Source organism: Odocoileus virginianus, chromosome 21 (assembly GCF_023699985.2).
Source record: "Odocoileus virginianus isolate 20LAN1187 ecotype Illinois chromosome 21, Ovbor_1.2, whole genome shotgun sequence".
Taxonomy (NCBI): domain Eukaryota; kingdom Metazoa; phylum Chordata; class Mammalia; order Artiodactyla; family Cervidae; genus Odocoileus; species Odocoileus virginianus.
This window is the reverse complement of record NC_069694.1, coordinates 32336857-32356199: the sequence shown is the minus strand read 5'-3', so window position 1 is coordinate 32356199 and position 19343 is coordinate 32336857. Positions and strand designations below refer to the sequence as shown.

Genomic DNA, 19343 nt, shown 5'->3' with positions numbered 1-19343 from the left:
ACTTATACTGAAAAATTCTTTATATTGTTAGAGAAGATTTGTTAATAAATTTCTCTACTCCCCTAAAGGCTACTCTTCTGAATTTCAGACAAATGGTTTATATATATATATATATATATATATAAAAATTCAAGGTATAGAAGAGTGCTGGTCAACAGAACAGATGATAGAAAATACATATGCTCTGTCTAATGTTTTCTGGGACTCTGATAGAAACACAAAATTTCAAGCTTGTATCCACAGAATTAGAATTTTCATTCTAATACAATCTCCAGGAGACTAGTGCCCACATTAAAGCTTGAGAAGCAGTGGTCAAGAGCAGTTTTTAATTTCTCAAACTTCTCTGTGCCAGTTACCTGAGGAGATTTTTAGAAACACCAATGCCTGCACTTCACTTCAGAAGTCATGATTTAGGGTTCTGGTAGGGGATCTGCATGCATATTAAGTCGCTTCAGTTATGTCTGACTCTGTGCGACCCCATGGATGGTAGCCTACCAGGCTCCCCTGTCCATGGGATTCTCCAGGCAAGAATATTGGAATGGGTTGCCATAACCTCCTCCAGGGGATCTTCCTAACCCAGGGATCTAATCTAAGTCTCTTAAGTCTTATCTCCTGCATTGGCCAGTAGGCTCTTTACCACTAGCACCATATGCGAAGCCCTGGGAGGGGATCCAGGTAAAGGTATTTTTGAAATTCCCCATAGATAGATCCATATATCCATAGATATAAAAGTTCCATACATTTACCATTGAATATGGATGGACAAATAGTTCTTCAGTAACATGCATGCTTTTAATCATAGTACTTCACAATCTAAGAATATAAGTAATATCAATTATAAGTCACATCAATTATAAATCAATATATAAGTGCAGGATTGTATGTTTAGTGTTGGTCACTAATCACATATGTCTTAGTCAATGGCAATTCTGACACTTACAGATGCAAATACTATTTAGAATTGCAGAGATATGTCCAGGCCCAGTACTTCTCAAATTTTATTTGGGTTTAGGACGATAATAGTAACTCAATAAATTTAAATAGCTTCATGAAAACCAATTCATTTTCAGGAAGTCAAATGAATCTGACTTCAAGGAATCAGTGCCCTGGAATTTGATGCCATATGCAATAATTTAAGCTTATTTTTAAATGTGTATATACATTTCCAAAATGCTAGGATGATGAGTTTATTTTATGGTCTTAGTTTATTTTCAAACCAATTTATCTTGAAATAGAGCAAACTTGATAGGATAGGGTTGGGATAATTTAGGAATACTCTAAGGTTTACAATTCTAAAAACAATCATAAACATGCAAAGCTTATGCTTTACTCATCAAAATCTGTATATCTTGAAACTGTGATTTCATTCCTACTGAGAGTCTGTGAAACTTTTGTTTGTAGCTGTAGTGAACTCAGGTCAGATGCACCAAGAAAGTGTTTGGATCATGATGAAAATTTATTTCAGGACTCTGAGCAAAGGCAGATATGTCTTGTTATGAAATACAGTCAGGTTCATGTGCCTTTTGGACCCCACGTTTCCCAACCTTCTGGTCCTGCCCTTTTTTTAGCCATGCTTGAGGAAATTTAGCAATGGGTAGTCATTATTGCCATCTGTTTCCTCCAGAAGTCCCATATGAGGTTGTCTACCTGAACCTCTTAGATTAAATCAATATTATTCTTTTGTTCTGAGAGTTCACATTCTGTATATCTAATGGTTTTGTCGCATCAGTAATTACATACTATCTTGAGAGCCACTGGAGCTCTAACAATTCCTTTCATTCCAAAAATTCCTTCACATGACAATGAGAATATATTTCTTTAAATTATATAGCTGAATATGCATTCAATGATTGTTAAATATATAAACATAACTCAATATATATTATATGAATCATAAGCAAACACAGTTAAACAGAATCTATTTGGTCCAAATATCCTATCTATGTTTGACCCAAGGCAATTTAACATTCTCCTCAGCTTCACTAAGCCTTCAACAGTTTTCTTTCTGAATCTAGACCTTTGAGATCCCCTTTCTTAGAACATTTACTTTAGAATATTTGCAATCATACACTCTTCCTTTTTTCCTTTAAGATACAAATCTTCTTCCAGCCTCTTGCTAGTTTTACAACCCTAACAATGTCTTTCTCAGAGACCTAGGAGCCATGCTTCTGAGATGTAATAATCAAGGAAGATACATCTCTGCGGTAGGATAGGAGTCTAAGTTTGGTAAACACCAATTACAAACACAGATGACCTAATCACATTGACTGAGCTCCCCATCATGTCCCCCAGTAATTTTCCATTAGCTCACCCCAGTGAAAACACTTTTTAAAATATAATTTACTGGCAGTTATGCACACCAACTGAGCTTCCCTGGTGGCTCAGAAGTAAAGAATTTGTCTGCCAGTGCAGGAGATGCAGGTTTTATCTCTGGGCTGGGAAGATCCCTTGGAGAAGGAAATGGGACCCCCTTCAGTATTCTTGCCTGGGAAATCCCATGGACAGAAGAGTTTGGCTGGCTACAGTCCAAGGGGCTGCAAAAGAGTTGGACACAACTTACAACTAAAACACACACACACACACACACACACACACACACACACACACGCATACCAACTATTTCTTTGTCATACACAAAAAGCCAGAATGATTTTTTTCACATGTACCGAGCTCCTGGAGAGGTAATACAACATAGTATACTCCTTAAGAATGGTCTAGACTTGGCTTTGCTCTCTCTTGCTGTGTGACCTGGGCTGCTTTCACAATCTCTTTGTAGCTCATTTTCCTTTTTTGTAAAATGAAGTCAAACATTTACATCTACCTCTTATATTTGGTATGAGGATTAAATGTGTTGATATGTAAAAAACACTTATGTGTTGCTGCTGCTGCTAAGTCGCTTCAGTCGTGTCTGACTCTGTGCGACCCCACATAGACAGCAGCTCACCAGGCTCCCCTGTCCCTGGGATTCTCCAGGTAAGAACACTGGAGTGGGCTGCCATTACCTTCTCCAGTGCATTAAAGTGCAAAGTGAAAGTGAAGTCGCTCAGTCAAGTTGGACTCTTAGTGACGCCATGGATTGCAGCCTACCAGGCTCCTCCCTCCATGGGATTTTCCAGGCAAGAGTACTGGAGTGGGGTGCCATTGCCTTCTCCACTTATGTGTTAGGCACATTAAAAAAAAAAAAAAAAAAACACTCAATAAATGTTAATTACTGCTAATGGCAGCTACTTTATAATGTTCAGAATCAACTCAGATTTCTTGCCACCAATTAGTTATGCTTTATCAGTTTATGTATACAATTAATTGCTTTTTGAGTTTCCATTTATTTTGTGTTAAAAATTTATTGTGTGCTAAAATTAGATCATACTGATTTGGCTATCTGATGGCATGTCCAGAGACTATAACATAAACTTGCAGTTGAAGATCAGAGAGATAAGTATTACTTGAAAACCAACTGTATTCTTTCCAAAAAACAATCAATTATGAACACTGTTGAAAAGGAAAGTGAAGTTGCTCAGTTGTGTCCGACTCTTTGCGACCCTATGGACCGTAGCCTACCACGCTCCTCCGTCGATGGGATTTTCCAGGCAATATACTGGAGTGGGTTGCCATTTCCTTCTCCGGAAGATCTTCCCCGCCCAAGGATCGAACCCCGGTCACCCGCTTTGTAGGCAGACGCTTTACCGTCTGAGCCACCAGGGAAGTCATATACGAACATTGTTAGAAAATAGTAATGGAGAAGGCAACAGCAGCCCACTCCAGTACTCTTGCCTGGAAAATCCCATGGAGGGAGGAGCCTGGTAGGCTGCAGTCCATGGGGTCGCAAAGAGTCCGCCATGACTGAGCGACTTCACTTTCACTTTTCACTTTTATGCACTGGAGAAGGAAATGGCAACCCACTCCAGTGTTCTTGCCTGGAAAATCCCAGGGATGGGGTCGCACAGAGTCGGACACGACTGAAATGACTTTGCAGCAGCCGCAGTAGCATGAGAAAATAGTAAAAATGTAAAAAATAATGACTAGGTTAACAAAAATTAAAAGGCAAGCAATCTACTTAGATGGACAAATGCATATTAATCATTCCTTTAATTTTTTTATCTGTAGAATGAAGAAACTATTATACCCATCTCACTGGATTCTTTGAGGATTATACAAGACAGCCTATAGAGTGATTAGTATAGTCTCAGACACCTGAAAAGGGTCCAGTGAATGTTGACTAGCTATTATTAGAGGAAAAGTGAAATGCAGGTGTCATATGCCAGCAATAAAAATTCTATAAAAACAGATTTTAGTTTTTCAAACACCAAATAGCTCTAGATCAATAATATTAACCAGGAATGATTTTAATATGGCCACCCCATCGCCTTTGACTGTGTGGATCACAATAAACTGTGGAAAATTCTGAAAGAGATGGGAATACAAGACCACGTGACCTGCCTCTTGAGAAACCTGTATGCAGGTCAGGAAGCAACAGTTAGAACTGGACATGGAACAACAGACTGGTTCCAAATACAGAAAGGAGTACATCAAGGCTGTATATTGTCACCCTGCTTATTTAACTTATATGCAGAGTACATCATGAGAAACACTAGGCTGGAGGAAGCACATGCTGGAATCAAGACTGCCAGGAGAAATATCAATAACCTCAGATATGCAGATGACACCACCCTTATGGCAGAAAGTGAAAAAGAACTAAAGAGCCTCTTGATGAAAGTGAAAGAGGAGAGTGAAAAAGTTGGCTTAAAGCTCAACATTCAGAAAACTAAGATCATGGCATCTGGTCCCATCACTTCATGGCAAATATATGGGGAAACAGTGGAAACAGTGACTGACTTTATTTTTTTGGGCTCCAAAATCACTGCAGATGGTGATTGCAACCATGAAATTAAAAGATGCTTGCTTCTTGGAAGGAAAGTTATGACCAACCTAGATAGCATATTAAAAAGCAGAGACATTACTTTGCCAACAAAGGTCCGTCTGGTCAAGGCTATGATTTTTCCAGTGGTCATGTATGGATGTGAGAGTTGGATTGTGAAGAAAGCTGAGCACCGAAAAATTGATGCTTTTGAACTGTGGTGTTGAAGAAGACTCTTGAGAGTCCCTTGAACTGCAAGGAGACCCGATCAGTCCATCCTAAAGGAGATCAGTCCTGGGTGTTCATTGGAGGGACCAATGCTGAAGCTGAAACTCCAATACTTTGGCCACCTGATGCTAAGAGCTGACTCATCTGAGAAGACGCCGAGGTTGGGAGGGATTGGGGGCAGGATGAGAAGGGGATGACGGAGGATGAGATGGCTGGATGGCATCACTGACTCAATGGACGTGGGTTTGGGTGGACTCCGGGAGTTGGTGATGGACAGGGAGGCCTGGCGTGCTGCGATTCATGGGGTCGCAAAGAGTCGGACACGACTGAGTGACTGAACTGAACTGAACTGAACCTTATCTCCAACTAATGGGAACATCTGGCACCATCTGACACTTTTTTTGACTGCCATTTTTGGTGTCTACTGAGTAGGGATATTGCTGAACAGATTACACTGCACAGGACAGCGTTCCAAAACAAAGACTTATCTGGGTCAACTTGTCAGTAGTGCCAAAGCTGAGATATTTTTGAAATATTTCTAGGTAAAAACACTTTCGTTCATCTCTGAAGTATTAATCCATTTAACACACCTTTTTTGGAACTAAAGTCTAGACTTACTATGTAAGTTCAAACAAACTATAAGGAAAACTTAGTATATGTTTCTTTTATAAAGCTGGTAACTCATATTAGGAGGTTGGTTTCTTATCAGAAATCAGTTCCTTCCCAACATGTCTTATGTCACCTGTATAATGATCCCTGCAGACAGCCTGGTCCTTCTTTACTAGCTTTTCAGCTAGTCCCCAACCTGAATCAGCCATCCTTTTTTTTTTTACTTCATTTTTCCCCATGGCCTGCACATACAGTCTACTAAGCACTCACAGAAAAATGAATTAGAATCTATTGATTCCACTATGCATTCGACCCAAATGCAATTGAGCGTTTCTGTTACCTTTAAAATTCTCTGCATTTTTATCCCTCCTTACTGCCTCTCTTCCAAATATAATATACTTATAAAAGTGATCCTACTTCATTTCAATAATTCTACATTGATTCTGTCCTGTATATTACATCATCATCTTCTCTTTCCACATGAGCTTCCATACTCAGAAAACATCTTCCTTGAAGTAGGTTTCTTCCCATGATACAGTACCATGTGGTCCTCCTTTTTGCTTCCAGACTTGAATGAGATGCCCCTTACTCTGCTTATTTGCTAACAACACTTTATTTCCTTACAATCTTTGTTTTTTTTCCTCACAAAATTTTAACACAAATGTTTTTTCAAAGTTCACCAGTGATCATCACATTGACAAATACAACAGCTTTTCCTTAGGACTGTTGGGTTCCATTCTTTCATTTTCATGGGTCACCTGCATGTCTCAATCTAGATGTTCCAGAATAACATCAAATTTATGACTGAAATCTTATCTAATTATCTCAAAATCTGTTCATTTTCTTATACTTCTGATTTCATAACATTAACATCATTGAAACTCAGACTTGAAACATAGGATCCATCTTTTTTCCTATGTCTCAACCGCATTTCACATACCTAATCAATTTCCAAGTCTACTAACACCATTGCATTTTCTTATTTACTCTATTCTATAGTTCTAGAGCACTGTACAACTAAAACTTGTTAAATATTTACTAGGTATGAACATTATGCTACACATTCTATTTTCATTACCAAATATAGACTTGAAAATAACTGAGATCCAGGAATTACTCTATTTTATAGACAAGGAAAACAAAGCTAAATGATTTTAAGTGACTCGGTCAGAGCTACACAGCTATTTAATAGTGAAGCAAAAACTGAATTCAAACTCCATGTTCATGATGCCTTTGTAGCCAGTCTCCTTCTTTAGGTTTGACATTCAAAATTTTTCACCTACCAGTCTTATACAATTAAGGTTTTACATCCTAAAATTCTACTTCCCTTAGCATGTGTCCCCTGTCCCATCCAGCTTCCTACAATTTTCCTTCTCAGTATCTTTATGCATGCTGTTCTTCATTCACAGAAGGATACCTTTCTACAAAATTGCCTTAATCCAAGTAATAAATATAAGTTTCAAGAATTGACTTAAATGTTCCCTCATCAAGTAATAGACATATTTAAAATAATTCATGTTTGAAATTAATGGACCCATATGTTCACATAATTTTAGTGTTGGGCAGACACATATAGGTTTAATGTTTGAATCTTCTTATGCTACAGTTTTGTGATTCTATTAAAAATAGAGTTTGCTATAAAACTCAAATGAATCTTTTAAATTTTGTCAACCTAAACAGTTTATTTACTTTCTATGTATCTGTATTACAGTGAGAAAAATTCTGGATAGAAGTGTAGCTTAGGTCCATCTGCTTACTTTTTAACATAGCTTCATGGTGGCTACACTTTAAAATCTGATCCTCTACAAATCTAAAGCATTGATTTTTTCAGTAAGCATTTAAAGAATTGATTAAGTTCTAGGAGATTGATTCACACTAACCCAGGTTGGCAAATAGATTTAGACTCTAGTCCTAACTAAGATTCATTTGCCATGGCTGCTTAGAACAGCAGGGCAGAATGCAATAACCTATGTTTTGGTCTGGATATGGAAAATAATGGTATCTATATCATGTATTTTTCATTTATATATTAAGTGAATTTACTAGAAACTGGCATATTAATTAAATTACTAATTTATTTATTTGCAGCAAATATATCTTTCTATTGCTTAAATTCAGTGGCTCCCCATTCTTCCAGCTTCAAAGTATAATGTTGAGAAACGGAAGAGAAACAAGAGATACATAATTTTGAAATTATTTCACTCAGACCATGGTTAAGGCCTAAGAAATTGTGCCTGGCATTGACAGAGAAACCTTTGTATGTAGGCAAGTCCTTGCCTTCTAAGCCTGATATCTTCTTTTCTAAGCAGTAACAGACAGTGGCAAGTCTTGATCCTCAAATTTACCATTAGGTCTATTTTACCTAATCTCTTTGATTTCATTTGTCCACATTACTTCATGGAGCAAAAACGCAATATAAATTTAATCACTCTTGGATCCATTCACATTGCAAACTTGCTTTGATAAGACTATAATAAATTACAATAAGAATTTCTTAAAGTAGAGAAGGTGTCTCAGTTATCCCATAACAAAAGAAAAAAAAAATTTTTCTAGGCCTGTGTAATTTTATACATTATCTACAAACTTTGTGCATAGTCACTCAGTCATGTCCGACTCTTTATGACCCCATGGACTGTAGCCCACCAGGCTCCTCTATCCATGGGGATTCTCCAGGCAAGAATACTAGAGTGGATTTCCATGAGCTCCTCCAGGGCATCTTTCCAACCCAGGAATAGAACCCAGGTCTCCTGCATTGCAGGCAGATTCTTTACCATCTGAGTCACCAGGGAAGCCCATCTACAAACTTTGTTTGATTAAATTTTTAGATAGAAATTTTGTCTATATTTTTACTTCTCTCTGGGGGTTGAGAAGAGTACTTCATTGTTTATTTTCTTGTGGTTTTACTATGTTCTATGTTTACAACATTTTTCTTATCAATTTGTCTGTTCCTTGGAGGCTAGACCCATATATCTTTAATGATTGTATTCCTAGCAGTGCCTTTCACATTATTTTACACAGAAAAGCTTTAAACACATTGTCTGAATGAGTGAATAAATGAATACTGAATTAGAGAAGGATTTGAATTCCTTTGTCTTAAAAGCTGAAGCAATTGTGATTTCATATTTCAAATAAGTACAGCTTTCATTTATGTTCAGGTATTTTATTTTTTAACTTCATTTCAATAAATAGAATGAAAATGTTGAACTCATCAAAAAGTTATATAAAATAAAAACTATCAAATTTGATTTGCCAAAATTGTTAAACGACCTTCAGATTATTAGGAGGAATCAGTAGCAAACTATCAAGATCAATACCCAAGTCAGTTGTCACAGGAAAGAGGTGAATCGGATCCATCTTATTTGGAAATTTGGACTCATTGGAACTTAATTCCCATCTTCAGGGAGAACTTCTGAGAGTTAAATAGAACTCCAACCAGAAAAGCAAATACTAAGGCACTTTCATGCCTCGTTAACACAAGTAAGATCTGTCATGCATGGTTTTGGTCAAGTGGAAGTAAAATAAATTTATTGTAAAGTAATTAGCCTCCAACTAATAAAAATAAATGAAAAAAAAATTAAATCAAAAAAAAAAAAAAAAGAGAGAGAAAGAAAAGTCCAAAGCTGTGGGTTGGCTAGTAATAGGACTGCCTTTCAGTTCAATATAATACTGAGCTAAAGTAAAAACTCGGATTTGACAAAATTTAATCATAATTGATAACTATAATAAAAGACTAAATAAGGAATGAAGACGTTTTTGTTGGATGGTTTGGTGGATTTTTTTTTTTAATGCCAGTTAAATTATTTTCTTCTCTTAGAATTCTATGCTATTGTAAAGATCATATCCATATAGAGCAGTTGTATTTTTGAGTGACCGGCCATTAGCTGCTACTTGATGCATGCCTACTGAGCCCATGAAAAGAATTACAATTTTTATTATAGAAACCAGCACCATTAACTTTTGTTATTATAGGATCATAGAAAGATATTTATTGCAACAAAATCATCAATATATCCTTTCATTATCTACTTAAGTCATATGCTTCATGTTAAGAGAGAAAAAAATAGACATAAGATGCGGTATAGGGATAATGGCCCTATACTTCAAGTACACTAATTAACTTCCCTTTTTATTCAATCTAACCTTATTTTCCATTCAGGTACATTGATCCTGTGTTGAAATGAATAACAGATGACATATGAAAAATAAGTGTTTCTCTACCACCTACCATGAAAAACAGTTTGAAATGAAATTCAGATTTGAATGTAAATGATAAAACAAAATGTCTAGAAAAAAATGAGAATATGTCTTCATGATCTTGGAATAGAAAGCTTTCTTTAAAAAAAGACAAAAAACACTAACTATAAAGAAAGCAAATTAATAAGGGACTGTATTAAAAATAAGATGTTCTATTCATCAAAATTTACCATATATAGGATGGAAAGACAGTCAATAGGAGAAAGGATTTAAAATATATTTGCAAATGGAATTTTATCCCTAATATATATAAAGATCCTAATAATCATGGGGGAAAAATAAAAAGACTTGAATAGGCAGTTCATAAAACAAAATATTAAAAAGTCAATAAATACATAATAACTCATCCATCAGGAAAAGGCAGATTAAAAATAAAATATGAATCTAGTACATATCCACCAGTATAAATAAAGTGAAGAAGAAGGAAAATAACAAGTGTTGGTAAGGAAGTAGAAAATTGAAATACTTCTGTCTGCTCCCAGTAGAAGTCCAAATTGGTGTAAATTTTTGGAAAACTGGCTGTATCAGCTAGCATTAATAAGTGACATAATTTATGCATACCTCTTGAGCTAGACATTTCATCCCCAACAAAAATACACACATATAAAGAAAACACAAATAGACCAACTATTTGTAATGAGTAAAACTTGAAAAAAAAATCAATAAAATTTAAATAGACTGTGGCATATTCATATACTGAAATACTTCAGAGCAATAAAATGAATAAAGTTTTCCTATCTATTTCAACGTGGATAAACCTTATAAACATAATGTTGAGCAAAAGAAAACAGACAAAAGACATACATAGTATATTTCTATGCATATACAGTTTAATATAAATTGTAACTAGTTTATTGTGTTTTAAATCAATTTAATGGTTATACTTTCAAGAAGGTTATAACCAAGTGGGGCCCAGGAGGGGACTCTGGGAGTGCTAGTTATGTTATTTCTTGATTTGGGTGCTGGATGCATGGATATTTGTTCAGTTGTACTTCACAGTTATATGTCCTATAATTATGTACATTAAATTTAAATAAAAAGTGTACTTCAAAAATGTATATCAATCATCTATGAACACTGTATTATTATAGAGACTTTCATGCAAGGAATATATTTGGGGAAAAATTATAGTCAAGTTTCTTTGTCTAATATCATTACATTAGCCTTGTCTTAAAAATGGACATTGCATAATATCTCCAAATAATTTCTTTTTCTTGGTAAAAATTGGGTTGTTTGACTAGCTACTAGATAACTATCACAGTAATCTGAATATTCAGGGTACTCCTTTGATGACTAGGAACCTTTATATATTCCTTAAGACAACTTATTTTCTAAACCATCATAAAGCCTTATTTCTGGCAAGCTGCTTATATATTTGAAGAAGTAACTTTGCCTTTTTGTTGTTTGACACAGTCAAAGTTCTCTGGCATATAGTAAAACAGAGTGAAAACTATTTCATAAAGTGTGATTAAGGAATAAAAGATAATTCCCTTTTATTATTGCTGAATAAACAGATTTCATGTAACAGTGGGGTTCTTCTGAAAATTTGAAAAAAATGCAAATAGACAATGATATTCATTACCATTTAAGTAACAGAACTTCTCATTTTCAAAGAATTGAATTTTCTTCTCAAACCTGAAAACTAAAAGTTAAGATCCAAAAATTCTGATGTATGTATCCTTTCTGTAAAAGGTTTAAATTACATAACATCCATAGTAACATTTTTCCTATATAAAAAATACTGTTTTTTCAAAATATCATCCTAATATATTTAAATCAAACCATGTGAGCACTCTTGTTTCACCATATTCATTTCAAGGACAGTTACAGGAACATTGTGATAACAATTTTCCATCAATATCACAGCAGGCTGATTTACTCAGCAGCACATAACTGCAGTATTTTTATTAAAGCTCTGAAATCTTGAATGAGAGGTGGAACACTAATTGTGGACATGTAATATATTAAATTTCTAAGACTTCAAAGGGAGCATAATTAACTCAATGCCATATAATTGCTCCAGGGACAGAAAAAAAAGATGCAAACAGAATTGATATGCCCATTTTCCCCCTTAGGAATTAAATGACAATGCTAAGTGAGCAATTTCTTTTTTAAAACTCATCTTTTGAATTTTAAGTTGATATTTTCTTTGACTATTTTAACAACTTTTCATGACAACTTATAAAATATAGAAACTAGTGAAGCTGGAAGTTCTGCTATTCCCTCTCTTTGACCAGAATTTCTTACTTCCTCTTCTCCCTCTCTTCAGTATTTATTGAACCTGTTTCTTTGACTTCATCATAACATTTAGATCCTTTCTCCTTCCCGTTATTCCAATGAATCAGTTCCTCTATAGCTTCATTTGCCTTTCTATCCATTATGCAATCCATTGTAAGTCATTTCTATATCTCATAGGACCTGAGAGTCATGTACCCCGTTGATCTGCTGACAAGTTACTTTACCAGTTTCCAACTCTGAGCATCCCCTAGCATCCACTATCAGCACTAGTTGCAAAGATGTTGAACGTGGCTGGAGGAAGTTGGAGAACAGAACGGATTACATCTAAGGAGGTCTTTAATTTTCTCAACTGTAAATTTGGAATTTGGGCAAAATGTTACATGTTGTACATTACAGATCTAAAATATTTAAGAAATACTATCAACTATAACAACAGCTCTTTAAAGTATCTTCTAATAATCTCCAAAACTCTGAAAGAACATTCTGGAATTTATAACTGAAGAAAGTCAATTGAGATACCTTCCAAACCCCAATAAAATATAAGGGATTGAATAGATTTATAAACAAATAGCCATGAGAAAAAGGGACAGAAACCATCTGAAAAGTGTTTTTTTAAATAAATTACTGAAATGGAAGAAAGCAAAGATGAAATAAAGAACCTTTTGATGAGGGTGGAAGAGAGAGAGTGAAAATGCTGGTTTAAAACTCAACATTCAAAAAATTAAGATCATGGCATCCAGTCCCATCTCTTCACGGCAAATAGATGAGGAAACAATGGAAACAGTGACAGACTTTATTTTTGGGGGCTCCAAAATCACTGTGGACAGTGACTGAAGCCATTATTAAAAAACGCTTGCCCCTTGAAAGAAAAGCTATGACAAACCTAAACAGTGTATTAAAAAGCAGAGACATTACTTTGCTGACAAAGGTTCGCATAGTCAAAGTTATGGTTTTCCAGTAGTCATGTATGGATGTGAGTGTTGGATGACAAAGAAGGCTGAGCACTGAAGAATTGATGCTTTCAAATTGTGGTGTTGGTGAAGACTCTTGTGAGTCCCTTAGACAGCAAGGAGATTAAACTAGTCAATCCTAAAGGAAATCAACACAGAATACTCATTGTAATGACTTATGCTGAAGCTGAAGCCCCAATACTTTGGCCACCTGATGTGAAGAGCTGATTCACTGGAAAAGACCCTATATGCTGAAAAAGATGGAGGGTAAAAGGATAAGAGGGCAACAGAGGCTGAAATTGTTGGATGGCATCACTGACTCAATGGACATGAGTTTGAGCAAACTCCCGGAGATACTGAAGAGCAGGGAAGGGCGGCAGACTGTAGTTCATGGGGTTGCAAAGAGTTGGACATGACTTAACTACTGAACAACAACAATTAAAAAAAGAAAAGCAGATGAAGTAGTGATATCCGCCAAAGTATGGTAGGAAAAGCCAAGATGATACCATCATAGGGGCAGCAACGGAGCACAGGACTATCCTGCCAAGTCCTAGCAATTCTGATGCCTGGAAATGCCAAGCCAATTGGCAGGCAGGAGTGAAGTGGGGAACTGAAAAGTATGGGAGTAGGTTATGTTTTATAAATTTCTGTGAACACTGAATTAGTAAATATTGACCCATTGCTACTAGATGATACACAGGATTTGGATTTTGCAAACCTTTTTGGTTTTATAAATGTTTTTATTTGGGGCTTTCCCAGTGCCTCAGTGGTAAAGAATCTGCCTGCAATGCAGGAGACCCAGTTTGATCCCTAAGTGGGGAAGATCCCCTTGAGGAGAGCATGGCAATCCACTCTAGTATTCTTGCCTGGAGAATTCCATGGATAGAGGAGACTGGTAGCCTACAATCTGTAGGGTCACAAAGAGTTGGACAGACTGAAGTGACTGAGCACTCACACACACATGTTTCTATTTAAAGATGCTATATGTTTTGCAAAGATCTTACAGAAAAACCTGAATGAATTATTGTTTTGTCTAAAAAAAACAATTATTTCTGAAAAGTATAACTGGATGGAGAAATAGGTAGACCAAAGGATTCTTGCTTTTCATTATAAAACCCTCAATCGTATCCTTTTTAAAATTCTGTCCATCTCCCCGCCCACCTCTTTCTCTCTCACACACGTGAGCGCAGGCATACATATACACACACATAAACACACAGAATGAAGTTTCATTTGCCTATCACTATCTGCCTAATACATTCGTATTCATTTTGTAGCACTCTGGTAAAGCAAATTCTCTGTGAAACATTTCCTGACTTCAGCCAAACTCCCTGCAGACTTAGTGAGTTCTCCTATGGAATTCCAGAGCACCATTTACCCATCACTATAATAGTATTTTTCTTTCACATTTTATTATTTAGTTACATACTTGCCTCCTCCACTAAGTAAGTAATCCTCTAAGTCAGTAACTATTCTGTGTGTCTCTAGACCTATGATGCTACTTGCCTTTTAAATTTGGTGCTACTTGCCTTTTGAATGAGCTGTGTCTAGGACTTAAGGGGTCAGTCTGTTCTCTAAGTGGGAAATGTTTCTAGAACTAATGAGAGAGCAGAATCAAGGTGCAGTGTTTGAGAACAGCTAAAGGAGCAGCAGGGACCACTACATAGATCAGAGAAGAGTAAAAAGGCTTGAGACTTTAAACCCAGCCCATAGTTTAGAGATTATGGATATACAGAGACTACACATAAAATCAGTAATTGTGAAGGAAAAAATGAATGGGAAAAATGGTGGTTGGGTAGTGGAAGGGAGATATATTTCTCAGGAAAATCACAAACATAGATTTATGTATTTGAGAAAAAAGATGGAAGCAGCAGATTATTACAAGTGTCAAGGCTCAGAGTTAAGAACAGGGGGCCATAGCCCCTGCTACATGTCAGGCAGATACTACATACTATTAGATAAATATGTACACCTAGAAAATATGATCTAGAAGTTACCATTTCTTAAGCATCTGCTAGGTGCCAGCTGTCCAATCACTCCTTTAAGGCTTATTATATCTCATTAATCTACAGTACAAATATAATAAATTGAAATCAATAATATTCCCATTTTACTGGTGACAAAATGGAAGCGCAAAGCTATTAAGTAATTTGCGGGCATCACATGACCAGAACGTGACTGACATGGGCTTGTACCTGTGTCTTGACTACCATTTCTCTTGGTGAATTAGTACTCATGCCACTGGGCCTGGTTCAAACATGCCCTCTCAATGAAGCCTTCTCTGATCTTCCCAACCAAAAGTGACCATAGATACTTCAACCTTATTTATTATAATTTTAAGATTCCAATTTATATTATATGCCCTTATATATTTGCCTTCAGCCTTCTAGCAGATTTTGTCTTTCTCGAAGGAGAGGACAAACTCTTGTAAAATGAAAATACTCTTTCTATTGGGGAAACATTTAGTGGTTCAATGAGACTCTCTGAGTTACTTGCTAGACCTAGAAAGGTCAAAGTTCTATATTTGATCTTAAACTGAATAACAAAATTTTCCATTAAAATAAAAAATGCATTATAGATATTTTCCAAGTTTATTCTTCTTAGTGATTAATATTCTGCTTCAAGTTCTCTGATACCAATTATATAGAGTGTCAAAGAACTTCTAACACATTCTTAATTTGGAGGCTTTACATCAGTACTTTGGGAGCTAAAGAAAACATATTGCAGAAGTGAAGAAAACTATATTAGTGAAATAAAGCCACCCCAAATTTTTAAACTAATAATAAAATCCATGTGAAAGTATGTAACATCATGACTAATTTCAGCACTATATATAGTCAAAAAGTGATCACAAAAATTACTTGACAATAATCTTTTTTAAGGGAATAGCAAAGATTTTAGAATATAGAGATTGAATAGTCTCAACTGTATTTTTACAAAGTTTCAGAGCTTCTAGCCAAAGGTACAGGTACAATTAAAATTTTGACGATCCAGCACCATAAAATGCACAATGGTCATCACTTTGCAGAGTTTCAGACAGTTTCAATTATTTGTCTTGCTACAGAGTTCTGAATATAGAGGAGAAGAACCTGCTATATGTTTTCATAATAGGGATCATATTTAGGCAATAATAGCTTTAACTCAAATAAATCTTTTCTCAGAAATAAAATTTTAACTTGCATAAAAAAATTAAGTATCAATATTAGACAATTTGTGAAATCCATTCAGGTAAGCAGCACTTTTAAATCCCCATAAGAATTCTTAAAGTCATCCTGGATAGGTGCCTAAATACATATAAATACAAAGCATTCTTAGCAATTAACTGGACAGTACGGGGTAAATGTGATGAACAAGGAATTCACTGTGCTACCTCAATTAGTGCTAATGAGAGTTGTGTAGTTAATTCCCTCACACTGCTCTTAATTTTCATCTCCTCTGTGGGATCTATTCTGAAACATTTAATGTTTACACCCTATTCCCAGTCCATGACAATTTTTACTTACCTCAGTAATGAAGGATTTGGCTGTGGCAGGATTCATAACAAGGATGGCTCGCCTAAGAGTGTCTCGATAGCGATTCAATTCCTCTATTCTCATGGTGTCAAATAGCGTGGTGATCATCTTATTGATGTTGCTTTCTACCTTCTGAAGTGCAACATCCATCCCCTGCTGAGACACTTTGTCCAGAAACTCCTGGATTCCACGGATATCTAGGAACATCAAAAGCCCATCAACGTGTGAATTAAAGCATGGAAGGGAGATAAAAGCTATTTCACTTATATCATTATAGTTTATTGTTCAATATTGTAGGCTGTTTAAACTACTAATGGAGTAGCTGATGGAACTCTCAGATATGGTTAAGGTTGAGTAGAATTTAATGTGTTTAGATGAAAAATGTATTGTTATTTTAAAAATTAATTTCACTCCACTGAGCTTTCTAAATGATCTCACCTCTAGAAAATGTTAGAACAACATAGAGGGAGGTGGTTGGGGAAGATCCTTACTTCCCTAAAGCAAATGTGAAATAAGAAATTACATTCCTTACTTTTCCTCCATATTAAAAGAGTGATACTAACCTCAGGCAAAACATGAATATCATTAATGGCTGATGAATCTGAATCAAGAATACTATTGTTTCTTAAAATGGGCAATGATATCAGTAAACTTGACATTTTCAATCTTAATTGAAAGAGGGTTTTGAGAGGTTATCTTCAAAGGATCTCAGGTCACAAATAAAACAGCTAAACTTTTGCTTGTTTTATGAATACTACTACCATCTTGGCTTCCACGGTGGCTCAGACAGTAAAGAATCTGCCTGCAACGCAGGAGACCGAGGTTTGATCCCTGAGTTGGGAAGTCCCCCTGGAGAAGGAAATGGCAACCCACTCCAGTATTCTTGCCTGCAGAATCCCATGGACAATGGAGCCTGGCAGGCTACTGCCCATAGGGTCACAGAGTCAGACAAATCTGAGAGACTTCCACTTCACACTTCACTACCTCCTTTGCTCAAATCCTGCCAACTTAGTAGAGATTCTTCCTCCCCACCCCAAGAGTACATGGAATGTACTTTATGTGTAAAACATGAATTTTTAACAAAATACTCACACACTCATCCCCAAATAAGAGAATTTCTGAAAGACTATCAAATAAAGCATTGTGTTCATTTTACACCTAAATAAGGATGGTAAAATACAATCTAAATAAAATATTTATAAATTTGTATTTTGATGTATATTTAACTACCAACAAGTGCTTGAAATGTGACAAATATTTTTTCCTAGTACCACATCGGCTATTTATAGAAGAAGGGATCTATACATTGATAAATATGATTGGAAGATGTACCTGGCACAATATAATCTTAATATAGTACATTTGCTTTGACTATAAAATACTGTACATTTTTCTGTATATGCCCATGACACAAAATGTGAAAAGTGAAACTAGCAAAAGATAAGCAGTGAATGGGATTGTAGATTGCTTATTATTAATGGACTATATCTCAAAACTCCTTACTGTATACGCATGTAATCTCTTAAGAGCAATAATAAGGTCATATGTTTTTCAATACATTAGCAACTGAAAGCAATAAGCCAACAGAATAAGAAAACAAAGTCACAGATTTGGAAACTAACATTTGTTCATAACCAAAATTTATGTTTGCAGGTTACAAACTAATAATAATTTAAAAATTTGCTTTCTTTTTATGATTAACTTTATTTTAAAACAATTACTATGAACATTATATGTCCAATTATCTGATGACTCTCAAACTCTTCAGAATAGATAACTGTGTAAATTCTACCTTAGATTCCTTATTCCTAATTAAATTATAAACCCAGGATGTCAGCATTGCTTAAAAGAATAAAGACTCATCTAGAGCAGAACAAGAGATAAAAGACTTTGAATAATAACAGTATCATGTATTCATTAAATATCCAGGTCAGAAAGTTTCTAAAGATGTAAGGATTTCAAGCATGGATTAAACAAAGGGTTAGATATGATGAAATTTAGCAGATATAGGTAGACACATAACAGGACTATGTTCACACTCAAGCAGGCCTCCTCAAACTCTGCTGTGAATCAGAATCACTTGAAAATCTTATTAAAAATGCAGAAGCCTGGGCCCCAACTCAGAATCAATATGCCTTTAAAATATGTGTCAGAGCAGATCCTTGATTTTGAATTGTAAGTTATTATTTCTTCAGTTTGAGTCACTTAAATGTGCACATAAATATGACAGACCAAACCAAAAATGCATTGGAATAGAGATGTTCAGAAAACACCAGGGCGTAAAACTTCAGATCATTTATACTCTTAATTTTGAGAAAAAGAAAATTGTTTCCAAAAAAATGATTGAATATAGTCACCAATCCTGTGTGTTCAGAATTCAACAGTGAATACCCTTCCCTATACTGAGAGAGGCAACAAACAAGTAAAGAAACCAGCACACACAACTCACACCAGGTGCTGGGAAGGAAACAAGGTGTGCTGCTAGAGACAGGGCGGGAAGGAGGCTCTATTTTAGTTAGAATACTCAAGGGAGTTTCCTTGGGAAAAGTGGTGTTTCAACTGTGATCTCAAGGACGAGAAGACACTGCTCAAGCAAGCAGACAAGATGAGAGGACAACAGCCTGGGAAGAGGCCCCGAGGCGAAGAAGAGCTTGTGTCTAAAGTACCTAAAGGATTCCTGCATAGCTGCAGCACAGT

The 19343-nt window shown here is 35.7% G+C and overlaps 1 protein-coding gene across 3 annotated transcripts in view; it reads right to left on the bottom strand.

Moving 5' to 3' along the window:
• Positions 1 to 19343, bottom strand: part of GRID2 (glutamate ionotropic receptor delta type subunit 2) — a 1526424-nt gene that overhangs the window by 716059 nt on the left and 791022 nt on the right. For all 3 annotated transcript variants that reach the window (XM_070452150.1, XM_070452151.1, XM_070452149.1), the window contains exon 4: positions 16638 to 16843. In XM_070452150.1, the coding sequence (XP_070308251.1) occupies positions 16638 to 16843 (206 nt within the window). The remainder of the gene's footprint in view (positions 1 to 16637; positions 16844 to 19343) is intronic.